The following is a 14383-nucleotide window of genomic DNA, read 5'->3' as shown; positions in this document are numbered from 1 at the left end:
TACATTATGGAAAATCTGTTATTTTCCTTAAGAGTACAAAAAGAAAAGTTCTAATTTTGGTACTGCAAAACCTGTAAGATCTGATTTCACTTGAGTCTATTTGTGCTTTGTGACAATCCATTCTTCATTTAAAATCCTTTTGTGTGCACCACTTGAATGAGAATTCTACTTAAGATTTTTGTTTTTTATTTGTTTTCACTGTGTGTGAAACTGAGAGGCCTCAGGAAGTGAGCTCCCCTGGTTCTGTCCACTGGATACAATACTTCGACTTCGACAACGACTCAAAAATATCTTGGAAGAGCAGCATGGAAAAGACACTTTAACTTTCTGGAATTACCCCCATCCAATTATCAAGGGGAATGGGGTAGACAAACTAAAGGAAAGGATACTTTAGGGGTCCAGGGAAGGATTGAAATGTTGTAAATGAAAATGTACATATTTGCTTTCCCAAATAAAAAGAAAATATCAATATATATATATATATATATATATATATTCCCCAAAGTGCTCATTTGGCTCATTTCAGAATCATATGTATTGTATATTATAAGTCACTGCAGCCAGATTCTTTCCGTTGGGTAAATATGCTTATTCTTCTGTTCTTGTTCATCTTGTCATCTTGTGAGCCCTCATATTTTCTTTCCTGACTGCATCAACCCTTATTCCATAAAATGAGTAAATGAAAATGCTGAAAAAAGAGACATAGATAATAATCACTAATGAAGTGGTGGCCTTGGTCTTTTTCTCTTGCCCACTGAGAGTCAGTCTAGACAGTGCAGGGGTCTTTGGACCTGCAGCGTTGGAAGACCAGCAAGAGTCAAAATTAGTGCCCACAACGTGGTCCCACAGGAAGTGCAGTGCTGCAGGCGAGGAGGAGGAGGAGGAGGAGGAGGAGGAGGAGGAGGAGGCGTCACTGAGCCATGAATGGAACAAAAAGGTCCAACAGTAATACGCTGGAGACGTGCCAAAAGCTGTGTGCTGGAGCAAAATTTGTGTGTTTGAGCACTTGTACGTGTATGTACGGATGTGTTATGGATGTGTGTGTGTGAACAGAATAGTGAACAGCTGACTGGGTCAGGTTAATCTGCATACCATATACAATATGTGTGTCCTGTGTATGGACAAAGGCTAGTGGAAATCAGCAGCTGGCCTTGGTTTGAGTGTCTCTGAGGGATGAGTAAAATATCAGTGGAAACACACACACACACACACACACACACACACACACACACACACACACACACACACACACACACACACACACACACAGCAAGAGGGCCAGACCAGTGTGCTAAATAAAGACAGACAGTAGAACAGATTTTCACACCCAGCGGGGCCATTAGCAGCTCAGTTAGACCACCAGCAAACTTCCATCCACATCACCATCACAAACATACACATTTTAGACACCTGCCATCAAAAGAATGGCACACATGCACACGCACACGCACACACACACACACACACACACACACACACACACACACACACACACACACACACACACACACACACACACACACATTCTGTATACATAAACTAACATGCATTCACATACATATAAACACTCATTCACATCCAGATACACATCTGTGGTCGATGTATTGCTGGGTGTGTCTATCAACGCTAGTGAGTTAGTTTCTGATATTCAAGCATAATAAGCATGCACCTGTGTACAGGTGAGTGTGTGTGTGAGTGTTTGTGTGTGCATGTATGTGTGTGTGGGACCCTCAGGCTGCAGCTGAAATATGTATGCTGTGTCCAGGAGCACTGGGCCCCCGAGGATTGAGCTGGGAGGGAGGTTGCTACTCATGGCTGCCACCGCAGCACCACAGCCTTCTGGGAACTGGAAAGTAGCCTCTGTGTGTCGACAGCCTAACTTATCTGTGGAAACTCAGCCATGTGGTTTGCATTAGGCTCACTAAAGCTGAGAAAACTCTCAGACATATAGAGAGGAACTCAGGTGTGTATAGATGTGTTTGCAGGAAAATTCTAAGAGGATATTTCTTTGACAATGGGAGAGGAACACAACTGGTGACATTATTTTACCACATCTAGCCACTATTCAGCCTGCATTACCTTCAGTCCAATGTGTTTTTGTTCATCGAGAAAGAAAATCCACAGACAATCCTGAGTGCAGCATGAGGCAGCCTTTGTCTGAGGTCATAGGTGCATTATCATGCAAAAGCAGCATACATCAGTCCTCTGAAAGGATTCGCCTGAAGTCAGAAAGCAAGAGTGAGCAGAGAGCAAACTAAGTGAAGATTTCATGGTTCAAATGCTGGAGAAACATGATTGAATTTCAAGTTTTTCTTAATGTTCCAGCTTAATTATTCCAAAAGTGTTTCATGTGGCCTCATTTAAATAAAAAAAAAATTCCATTACATTAAAGCCTAAAGACTGACGGAGGTGAGGAGAATTTAAAGGGTTGTTTTGACCTTTATAAGGGGGGAAATAGGAGAAATATCCCAGACTATAGCTCTTGTTATTTTAGAAATGAATTCTCCAAGTTCTTCACAATTATGAATTCTCACCCCAGGCCAGGCATTTGTACCTGGCACTGTTCTCATTAATGAGAAAGATGATTTAATTGACTGTGTGCTGGAGACTGGATTGTGAGTGTCCGTCTGACACACTAACCTGCACACACACGTACACACACATGCACGCACACAAACACATGTCCCCTTTGAGTCGAGCCGGGCCATGGCCCCAGGGAGCATCCTCTGGCATGAGCTGGGCCTTCATCACACAATAATTGCTTTGTGTTGCAAAGAAAACACATAGCTGCATAGTGGAAGCTGGAGTTGCATTTGTGTTCATGTTCCTTGGAAATGCATTAGAACTCATTGTTTATTGTGAGTGTGATTCTGCATTTTATATCATGTCTGTAGCATGAAACAGGTGATACAGTAGACCTATATGACCTAAGCCTCATTTATCAATGACTATAGTTTACAGTGTGCTCTACAATCAGGCTGAGAGGTGTTGGTTATGTGATGGTGAGTGAACTCCCTTCGGTTGTGTTACACATAAGAACAATTCGCTCTAACATATAATTATTTTTCTTAATTTTTAAGAGCAAATAGTTGAACTCTTGTCACGGTTATGTTACTATAGTACTGGTAAGTTTGTAGAATGTGTCTCCTGTGATGCAAATGTGTGCTCCAGTAGATCCTTGTCTCTGTGGGTTAATTGTGCGGTGATCTGTTGGTAATGCCTTGAGGTACCAGTAGGTGGGCTCGTGGCGCTCTTCACCCTGACAGTACGGGCGAGTGAAGGCGAGAGCTAGTCATTCAATCCCGCTTCACCTGGCTGTTTAAGGTAATTACCGTATTCAACATGCAAACATATGCTGTTAGTAGTGTCTCCTACTTGGCTGTTGTTCATTATGAGAGAAAAGTGTGCATTTTGTACTTGTATATTGTTTGAGAGTTTCGGGCTAGCCCGGTCGGCATGTAAGCTAGCTAACTGGGAGCCTCTCGCGCCCGAGTTGTAGCTAGCTAGTTATTAGCACGCTCATATCTTTGCGCTTAAGTGTGCGCTCAAGTGTCAAGTCTAACTAAGTTATTTTTCATTTAATCCATTGTTGACACAAAAATATCAACCAGCGCAGCTTTGGTAGAGAAACTGGATGAATATATAAGCTATCGGGTTTGGCATCGCTTGTCTGATTTTTTTAACGGTTTGTTATGGAAGAATGAGTAGCCTAGCGACAGGCTAGCCCAGAGCGGTTACACAGTGTAAAGAGGCAGCAGGGATAAGCTGTTTTAGCCAGTATATTCTAACATCTAACTGGGTCAGTTAAGGTTCATTTCGACCAAACCGGCGTTGGAGATTGTTGGGACAGTGGAAAGACTAATCAAGATGGTTTTAGTGAGTTTTATTTTGTTTCTGTCGCGCTTGAATGAAGCTGTTGTCAAAGCAGTTAAGCTAGTTTTAGCTCAGATGAAGAGATAAACCTGGTGTCAGCCGGTGTATGGTTATTTTCTGTTTAATATGCTTGTTTGTGAGTTTATTTTGTTTACTTATTATACTTAAATAGTTTGTGAAGTTGTTGGTTCGCTGCTGGCAGGGAAACATAACCAACATAGCACCCAAACCCTAGCACAGCTTTTATTGCATTGTCATTATTATTATTGATAGTAATAGTAGTATTTTTTTGAAATTTTCTAATTTTTCGCACTTGTCCGGAGTGTTTTTCTCCTGCTGCGTGAGCTGATTTCACAGTTAGGTATCACTGATGAGCTCTCATGGACTTCTAATGAGATGGGCTACTGGAGATACTCATCAGTGATCAATGTTTTCTTTGGCCTCACACCTTCCTGTGGGTAAATGAGTATCTGTGTATGGATGATAGGGTATGCCCACTCATGTTTTCTTTGCATACCACTCTCTCCCTCTCACTGCATTGCTGCCTTTCTCTTTCCCTTTCTCCCTCTTTATTCTGCCTCCCCCACTCGTTTTCTTTTATCTCCCTATCTAAGATAAACGCAGAGCTCACATCGCCAGGGAACAATTAGTCTCGGCGATCTCCAATCACTATTGCACATCTCAATCTCCCTCATTTTTGCAGCCTATCTTCCTCTGTTCCAGGCATAGAATTAGCCCACACTGCTTTGGGAAATGCCTAGGCAATACTACTCTGAAGGCACCTCAGAGTCTATTTTACAATTTATCTCTATTTTGCATCTGTTTCGTTCGCTGTCTGCCACGCTGCTCTCTCATATATCATTTTCACTCTCTGTTTTCTTATGTCACTAACCTAAGTTTTCCTTTTTCTTCTAGCTCATTGTGAATTCTTTCTTTGCACTGACAGAGACTTCACTTCACAGTGTGACTTTCTGATTAGCCGTGTCTGTGTTTTGGCTCTGCTTTTTATGCTTCTGCTGTGTGGAGCCTTTCTTCATGTTTGACTAGCTTAAGGGATCAGATTTGAACAGAGCACGGCACAGTCAGGATGGCAAGGGGCACAATTTTGAACTTGAAAATGCAAGGTAGTGATGTGAGTTGAATCTGACAGATCAATACTGTGTGGTACTTTGAGTCTATTGAGTCTTTCCTGTCTTCTTCCATTTGTTATAAATATTTATTCATGACGGCTGCTCTATGGGCTGGTGCCACGCTCAGGATCTCAAAAGTCAGAAGTTCAACTGAAGTACTGCTCGTGAATATGCATTAGAAATATGCTGGAATTTATGAATATTCATTATTGACTCATTGAGATATGTCATGCACTTTTGAACTGCAAACAACTGCTCTTTATATGCTTGTAATTTCTCTTGATTTCCTTCATTATTTACCATTTCGAATATGGATTTCTGATTTGTAAAGGCAAAAGAATTTTCTCAACTTAATATTACATTTAAATCTGCAGTGTACTATTTTGGAGTAAGATCCTGCTTCCTGGAGGTTGTGCAGTTTTTGTTGAGATTTTTGCAGACTTGTTGATCGACTTTTGGAGGCTGTTAGTGGTGCTATTGAACTCTATTGCAATATGTTGTTCAACCCATTTATATCAATAATTGTAGACAAGAATTTTCTAGTTGATCAGTTGTCAGTATTTTCGAATGAGAGTATTATGAACTGGAAACAATGTTTTACCAAGTTGTGTACCTTCATGATCTGGCACTATAACTTGCACTAGTGGAAATAATACCTAGGGAGAAATCTTGTCATCAAATTAAGCGTTTACTTCCAGAAGCCTCAGTAACAAATCTGAATATATGAGTGAAAGTGAAAAGCTTGTAAATCATCTATGGTCTCTCACTCTATTTAACTTTCATCCCATATTTTCCTCCTCATTCCTCCTCTTATCAGTGTACCTCCAGTGGATTTGTCGAGCCGAAATTGAAGAACAAAATATCAGCACTATAGATCATTTTGACAGTTTAATTTCAATGCCTGATTATCAGTCAATTTGATAATTATATTATCCAACCATCCAATTAATGTGTTCTATATTTACAATGATCATCAAGTAAGCTCTCCATTTTTGCATCATTTATCAAGGGTGAGGTATTAGAACCACAAGAGACCTTGACAGTATGTGTGTGAGGCTTCATGATTGAGATAGAAAAATCAATGTGTGTCTGTTGCCACATTCAGTGTGTGCATCACCCTGTGGAGACGTTCTCGCTGGTCCTCCTCAATCCATTCCTTCACACTCAACAGAGCGTGTTCAAGAAACATAGAGAGAGCAAAAGACAAAGCGAAACGAAGTGGAGGCGAACGAATGGTGAAAGGATTTCATGCCTCCTCCTCGGCTTCACTCCTCTCCTGTCTGCGCTGTCTAGCTTGGAGGAAAGTGGTGTGCTGTGCCAATGAGTTACTGACACACAAATACAGAGAGCAGGAGACGCAGGAGCAATCTATCACGACTTGATGCCTCTGCTTCCCTCTTCCCTGTTAGCCAGACGTCTCTGACACTCCCAGAGCAAGTCAAGATCACCTAACACAAGCAACACGAGATTAGGTAGCTCCAAATGGGACACGTTCAGAGAGAGTTTTCCATCTGGAGTGTGGCAGCTTGGTGTTTACAAGCCAGCGATAATGCCACAGAGTTTACTTTGTCTTAGGTGAGATCCTAGCATCTGACCATCGACAATCTGTTACAGTCAGATAGATGTAAGCACCAACTGCAGTTGCCCCTCTGTTCAAGTCTTTCTGTTCAAAATGTTTTTCAGAAGTTTGACAACGTGATGTTTGCTCTTCATCTGTGCCTACCTTATCAGGATGAAAGATGAGTTCCCATGAAACAAATTTTCTTCTTTCTCTCTCATCCCTAAAGATCACACATCTCTCCTGTCACTCTTTACTCTGTGTTTTCATGTGCACATTTGTGCCTCCGGGTTCATGGATGTGTGTGGGATTTAAGAGTGGGTGTTCTTTATTCAGATGCTTTTTGAGGTAGTTTCCATTCGCTTTGTTTAGCAGCAAAATGTCTCGGTAAAAAAAAAGAAAAAACTTCAGTTCCATTCTTTATTCTTTACAGATGATGTGCCTCCCTACTTCAAGACTGAGCCGGTGCGTAGCCAGCTCCATCTGGAACGCAACAGGCTGGTGCTGACCTGTATGGCTGAAGGAAGCTGGCCACTGGAGTTCAAATGGATCCACAACAGCACGGAGCTGACCCGCTTCTCACTGGAGTACAGGTGAGGTAGCAGTCACGAGCCTAGCTTAGTTGTGGTGTAGCAGTCACTGCAACCTCAGGGTGTGTGTCTAATGAAATAGGTGATTTAGTGTCATTAGTATTTAATTAAGATGAAGTTAACACTCAGAACTTCAGACCATTTTTCCCTTGCCTTTACCATTTCTGTAGTTATTGCTGTCCCTGCAGGGCAGTGTAGTATTCTGCATGTACATTTTTAACACACGTAGTTTCATCATGAAATATCCTACTAAATAAAGCAGTAGCTCTCGTTGCTTTGCTTTTTCTCCCTTTCTCGCTTCTGCCTCGCTCCTTTCCCCTTGTGACTCTGTGACCTCCATCACTCTCTCCAGAGAGGCAGCGTACAAGCGAAAGGAGAGAATGAGGGTTAGGGCAGGAGATAAACCATCTTTAATGGTAACTGGAAGATCTGTAAAGTGGCAAACATTGCTCTTATCGCAGAGAGCAGTGTGTCTCTGCGCCGTGTGTTAGTGTGTGTATGCATGTGTGCAGACAGTAGTGTAAATGAAGCACTGGAGGATTGACAGAAATCTCGTCGACACACACTTTGCTGCTCTTAGCTGAACTGTTGTGATCGTATGTGAGAAAGAGTGTGTATGTGAAAACAACAGAGGGTGACCGTACAAGCAACATCAGCCTTGTTGATGGAGCTGGGCCTTTCTCCTGACAGTCTCTGGAGACAGATAAGATCAGAGCGGGAACAGAGGGGTAGGAAGGGCAGAACTGACACACACATGCTATAACAATTGATCAAAATAACATTGTCAGTTGGAGCCTCAGGGCCTCTTTGACTGTGTTATTGAGTGAGTGATTGAGTGATAGAATGGGTGATTAAACAAGTAGTCAGGCACAAAGCTGCACAGGATTCTGCATGTGTGAGCGAGTGTGTGCGTGTACACTACATAAAAGTATGAGGCCAGATAAAAGGGTACGTTTTTCACCACAAGGTGCTCAGGAATGATGGAAGTGGAGTTACCTGATTTGATTTGTTAATTATTGGGCCAGTGCTGTTCTTGGCTGCCAGGTTCAATCAGCACGGCTAGCACATGGCTCAATATTCACAATTTGAATGCTGGCTCAACTAGGGCTGCAACCAAAAATGATTTTAATTGCAAATTAATCAGTTAATAATTTTCTTGATTAATCGACCAGGCATTTGTTAGTTGTTGTCTTTAAAATGCCAGAAAATGGTGAAAATACATTTATCAGTGTTTCCCAAAGCCCAAGATGACTTCCTCAAGTGTCTTGTTTTGTCCACAACCCGCAGATATTCATATTACTCTCATAAAGAATTGAAGGAGCTGGAACAACAGATTTTTTTTCTTAGAAAATTAATCAAACTGATTAATTGATTATCAAAATAATTGACAATTAATCATTGCAAGTTTAGACTCTACAGGGTATAGCTGTTGGAATAAAGTGAAATTTGTGAAACTTGATAGTGCAACCTCTCCTGCATAAAGAAATGTAAACCTTAACACTAAGAAGTAAAGAAATTTCCCTCAAATCCTGCGAGTGAATCGGTCTTTCTGTGCTTAACTGACATGTCATTGGTTTATAGGTCAGGATGATCTGTTACTGTGCTGTGTACCACTGCAACATCCTCTTCCAACAAGAAGTTCATGACATATATAAATGAAATACAAATGTAATCTAAGAGGGCAAGTTCAACATTTGTGCTGCCTCACATAGACATCCTGTCATGTGTATCAATTCATTCCTTCATGTGTTTCATCACCTGCAATCGGCTGGCGACCGGTTCAGGGTGTACCCTGCCTCTCGCCCATTGTAGCTGGGATAGGCTCCAGTCCCCCGCAACCCCGAAAGGGATAGGCGGTATAGATAATGGATGGATGGATGGATGTGTTTCATCAGCTTTCTGCATGTGAAAGGGCACTGTGTGTGTACGTGTGTCTGTGTGTGAGTTGTTTGTGTGTAGGTGTGCAGTCCTCCTCACTCCTCAAGTCGCCCTTTCTCTGCGCCAGCAGAGTATTTGAGCAGAGCAGACCCCCATATTAATGAGGTTATGGTAGAGGTCCCCAGTGCTGAGTGCTGCTTTAAATATTGACACCATGCGACTTGACCTTGTGTCCTCTGGCAAGCGATCAATACTGCAAGGTGTGTGTGTGGGGGTATTACTATGCAACTTATACGTGTGAGTGTGTGAGACAGAGTGCTGGAAAAGGTAAGAGAGTGGCACACTTTTAGTGATGTAGCGTGGGGAGTGCCAAGCTTGGGAGGGAACAGGCTCAGCATTGACTGCTGTCACATAACAGCAACATAACCTACATTGTATCCATGTGACAGCCAGTCACAGATGCACATGTATTCACACCATTTGGCCATTGTCCAGCTTTCTTTGTTCCTAAATATTAATTAAAAACATTTATCTCCAAATTTAGTTGCAATTTAATTAAGATTGAAGATGATATCCAATACAGTTACAGATTTTTGAACCCATAAGGCAACAAATTATCCGGCACATAACGATCAGCTGGTCTATAAATACACAGCATAGCACCACAGCTTCCTATGACATGACCACAACCTCAGGGGCGTTTACCTGGCACGTCACTAGGCTTTGTGTTGCCAATTAACCTAGAAACTTAATTAAGAGAGTAAATTATTAATCCAACCTCAAGGGTAATTTTTGTTTGTCAATTGGTTCTCGGCTGAGTTGGTGGAGTGTAGCCTCTGTTTCCTGTTGGGAATAGTGACCTTTTCCTCAGTTTTCATATTGTGAAATGATAGACAGACAGCAAAAAATAAAATAAAATAAATAGAGTCTTAAAGGACATAGCAGAAACACGGGTCCAGAGTAGAAGTAATCGAAAATGAAATGGCATGATAAGGAGGACATGGCAGTTTCAGCATCACACGTTTTGGATTTTTTTTTTTTTTTATCTCTGTTTGCTTACTGTCCGTTGCTGTTGTCAAATTCTGAGCAGTGAAAATTATTTTTCCCCACAATACAATCACAACAAAAGAAGTGCTTTCTTGGTCAGCTTTGCTTTTCACAATTAAGACAGAAGAAGAACATAGAAAATGAGATTAGCATTTTGACAGCTATCATAATAGAGTGTAACTTCTGTCTCTCCAGTAATGACTGGTCTCTGATAAATGTGACAATGTGTTCAGAAATACGCCAGTAACACATTTGTATTGTGTACAAAAACGTTTTGTTTTGTTCTTTTTTTCTTATCCAAATGACGGACAGGTACTGTAGGTGGATAGTAGATTGAGAGCCTGTTTACCCCTTGTATTAACACGTGTTCTGAGTGGATCCAGTTCTCAAGTGGCTGCTATAAGTATTCAGCTCACACCTGCCATTAGATGGCTTCTCCTGAAACGTACGTGCTCAGATGACCACTTCCTGAACGATCTTAACTCCCTGATCTATATGCAAATGCAAATTAAACACCTAATGCTTGTGTTGTATATTTCAATCCATCGGAAATTTTGACAGTTATTATCCTGCATAACATGTGTTTGTCAGACAAAGAAGAAATGACTTAATGTATAACATCTGCATATGCTACTTCTTTGTCCCCAGACAAAGAAGTAGCATATAGTAACCTAAACTTTATAAACTCTGGGTATGACAAATTCTTCAATATTTGGACCTTGTTGTATATCCTGCAGATGTTATACATTAAGTCATTTCTTCCTTTGTATGAAACACATGTTATGCTGGCTACTACTGTCAAACCGCTGGATAAAATCAACAAAGCATTAGGTGTTTACATTTGCATTTGCATATAGATCAGGGAAGTTAAGATCCGATCAGAAGTGGTCACTCGAGACGTACGTGGAGATGCCTTCTAATGGCAGGTGTGAGCTGACATCCTTATAGCTGCCCACTTGTGACTGGATCACTCAGAACACGTGTTAATACCAGGGGTAAACAGGCTCTAAGTTGCAGTCATGTATTTCCTGAAAATCCTCTCTTCACCTCTCTTCACACTCTTGATCTCTCTTTCATCCTCCCTCTTTGTTCATCCTGTCTGCCTCATTTTAATCCACTCATACGTGAAGTGCCGCTGAGCGTCCATAGTATTTTTTTTTAACAGATATAATTTCATGGTGGCTCTGAACAAATTAACACAAGTTCAGTACGATATTATTCCATGTCTGGGGGACGAGATGACGAGCCCTGCTTGCTAACTAGATGGAAATGAAGGAAAAGCAGGGGACAAAGTAGTGGTCTATGATGTTGTGTGTGTGTGTGTGTGTGTGTGTGTGTGTGTGTGTGTGTGTGTGTGTGTGTGTGTGTGTGTGTGTGTGTGTGTGTGTGTGTGTGTGTGTGTGTGTGTGTGTGTGTGTGTGTGTGTGTGTGTGTGTGTGTGTGTGTGTGTGGCTTCAGACCTCACACACCGTCAGACTTTCTGATGATGTGATACACGTGATTGAGCTTCAAACCCTTTAATTTAATGAATAAATGTTAGTTGGGTGGGTATTATTCTGTTGTTCTGTTTCTGAATTCTTTTTCTGAGTATTTACTCGTTCCAGCTCTTAATGTTGTGATATAATTTCAGCAAGAATAGAAACCAAATTCTGTTGAAAGCAAAACCACTTTTATTTTCATCTTATTTTGGCTGCCATGAAGAGTAATTTGTCATAACCAATCCCAACATCCCCGAAGAGCAGAGTCCTCCAGAACCAGATAATTTGGAGACTGTTAAATGTCTTGGTCTCATATATTTCTTTTTTGCTGTCATAAATAACTTAAACACACAGCCAAAACACTTTGCTTGTTAACACGTTGCAGCAGGCACGATGTCCCAAATGTGTGTGTGTGTGTGTAGATCAGAGGGAAGGTTAAGGTGCACGTGTGGAACATGGAACGGGATGAGGAATCAACAAAGCATCGAAAGCATCCTCCCTGCGTGTTGTTTTCTTAAGTTTAGCACCATTCAGCACATTCACAAATCCGTGCTTTGCTATCACCGCTGCTGCTGCTCACTTCCACACTCTTTCACCGTGTCACGTTGAATTCAAACATATCGTTTTGTTGAGCCAGATTGTTTAATCTACAGGAGATCCCTCCACGTCTGCTCTAATTTCCGCTGTTGAAGGTTCTGCCACGAGGCTGGGAAAAGCCCTTACATTGTGAATGAAAGCGGTATATGAAAAATAAAAAGAATAATGATAAAGCATGAAGAGCCACTTCACTGGACAAAATGAGCATATCTTATATGCCTGTACAGCTCATACAGTGTATATTCATGTAGCATAATTTCCCACAATAGGTAGACTTTAACTAAATGTGGGATGACAGACTTTCCGATACACGAGCAGCAGAAATTGATTGTGTATGTTTCAGCTGACTGGTTCAACTGATTCAGTTCAATCAGATTGTTTGATTGAATTTGATTGTGTTATCCTTGTTCATTTTGTCACCATATTTGTTCTAATGAGATCAGCGACATTCTTGCTAAGGAGAGGGAGTAGCAGCAACATCCAAATGCAGGCGGAAAACTTGCCTGCAATTGGTTCTGTACTTGAATCACATCTTGTCAGGGACTGGCAGGGCTCGGACAGAGCCAGCCAGGCACCGTCTCTCTCTGTATGACCTTAATGGATTCCCCTCTGTAACTGAAAAACGTCCATTTTCTATCTCCCTGGCATTCTTCTCCACAGCCCCCAGATACAATAGATTTTTTTTTTTTTTTTTTTACCTTTCTCTCTCTCCGCTCGCTCATGTCTTGTTTTCTGTGGCGAAATGGAGTGAGTCAGAAAGTGCAAGTGAGAGAGTGAGAGCGAAAAAATGACAGCGTTCGTTTTATTATGCCCATTTAGCGTGTTTGTGTACGATTGTGTGCGTCTTATTGAGTTTCAGTGACATTGCGCTGTCGGCAGGTATGGGTGCCTTTCTAATGACTGATCCGCAGCCAGCATTATGAAACATTTCCGTATAAGCACAAGGACATCTGACTACAGCAACAACCAGCCTGATGCTTCAACCATTCACATATACTTGTCTCTGGTGCCATTAATGCTCGAGGGCATACCATTCACCAGCATGTATCATGTGCATATAATGGTTCGTCCAACTCTTATTATCATACTCCTGACTGTGTTGACACAGTATGGTATGGTTTTGCGTAATGCTGTGTCTCCAGTTTGATATGGTGTGATAGAAACATACTGGTGAGGTTCCCAAACGTTTAGTGCTGACCTACATTGAAATGGGGGCTGGCAGGGGTGCTGGTGTCTGCAGGCTTCTCTGTGATTTAAACAGACCCACAAAATGTTCCAAAAGAGAGTGTGTGGCTGCTGGTTTTGCATTATACAGCGAACACAATTCACCACATATGTCACAGAATGGATATAGATCGACTGAGCATTTTAATGGCAACTTTTGATATTTGATGCCCAATTTAAGTGACAGATATTGGTCTGTGCTAAAGCTCTGCAGGTCGATACCCAGCTCTGCCAGTAAGTGGGTGCGTTTGCTGCTAGCTCAAACTGCACCCCCCCACTACTCCAGCCTCCAGTCTTGTGCTTGTCACATATTTGTGGTATGGTTATGTGTGCCTGTGCTTTAAATGAGTAGGATAATGTTGTATGTGAACATGCAACACCACACCAGCCAGCAGAGATGCCTCATTGCCTTAAGGACTGTGTCTAGCAATGTCTGTGCAGCTCAGGGGAAGCTGGCTTTTACAGGGATCAGGGTTGGTAAATTATGTAGAGAACAAAATGATTAAGCAGACACATTAATATATAAAAGGGAGTGACAAAAAACAGTTGACAGTAGTTTGTGTAAACTGTCTACATCAAACAGTTGTCCATCTGTTTTGTCCTTACGGAGCATGTGGAGGCTCTCCCTCTGGGCCTGTAGATGCATTACCCACTATTGATTTCCAGTAGCTGCAGCCAGAAGTCCCTATTACCTGTCATGTGTTGTATGTGGTGGGTATTAAGAAGAGAGAACAAGATCAGAATGAAGAACTCTCATCCTATAGAATTTAGAGGATGATCTCAATACCTTCTCAGCACTATGGAGTACATTATCGATTTGCATTGGACGATGAGGAGCCGCTTTCAGACACATCACCTATAGCTCACTAAAACCTGAAAATGTGTATATTTGATTGTGTGTCAGTGTGTTCATCACACTTGGCTTGTTGCTTTCTGTTATGGATATTTTAAATTATGATATGCACAGCACAAGCTTATAATCATCCTATTAGAATAATGACACACATC

General features: G+C 41.5%; 1 protein-coding gene across 1 annotated transcript in view; it reads left to right on the top strand.

Moving 5' to 3' along the window:
• sdk2b (sidekick cell adhesion molecule 2b) overlaps positions 1-14383 on the top strand; it is a 249802-nt gene that overhangs the window by 166222 nt on the left and 69197 nt on the right. The window contains exon 2 of the mRNA XM_070990041.1: positions 6995-7154. Within this exon, the coding sequence (XP_070846142.1) occupies positions 6995-7154 (160 nt within the window). The remainder of the gene's footprint in view (positions 1-6994; positions 7155-14383) is intronic.

Source organism: Chaetodon trifascialis, chromosome 21 (genome assembly GCF_039877785.1).
Source record: "Chaetodon trifascialis isolate fChaTrf1 chromosome 21, fChaTrf1.hap1, whole genome shotgun sequence".
Classification (NCBI taxonomy): domain Eukaryota; kingdom Metazoa; phylum Chordata; class Actinopteri; order Chaetodontiformes; family Chaetodontidae; genus Chaetodon; species Chaetodon trifascialis.
The sequence above is the reverse complement of the archived record's forward strand: the minus strand, read 5'-3'. Positions and strand labels throughout refer to the sequence as shown.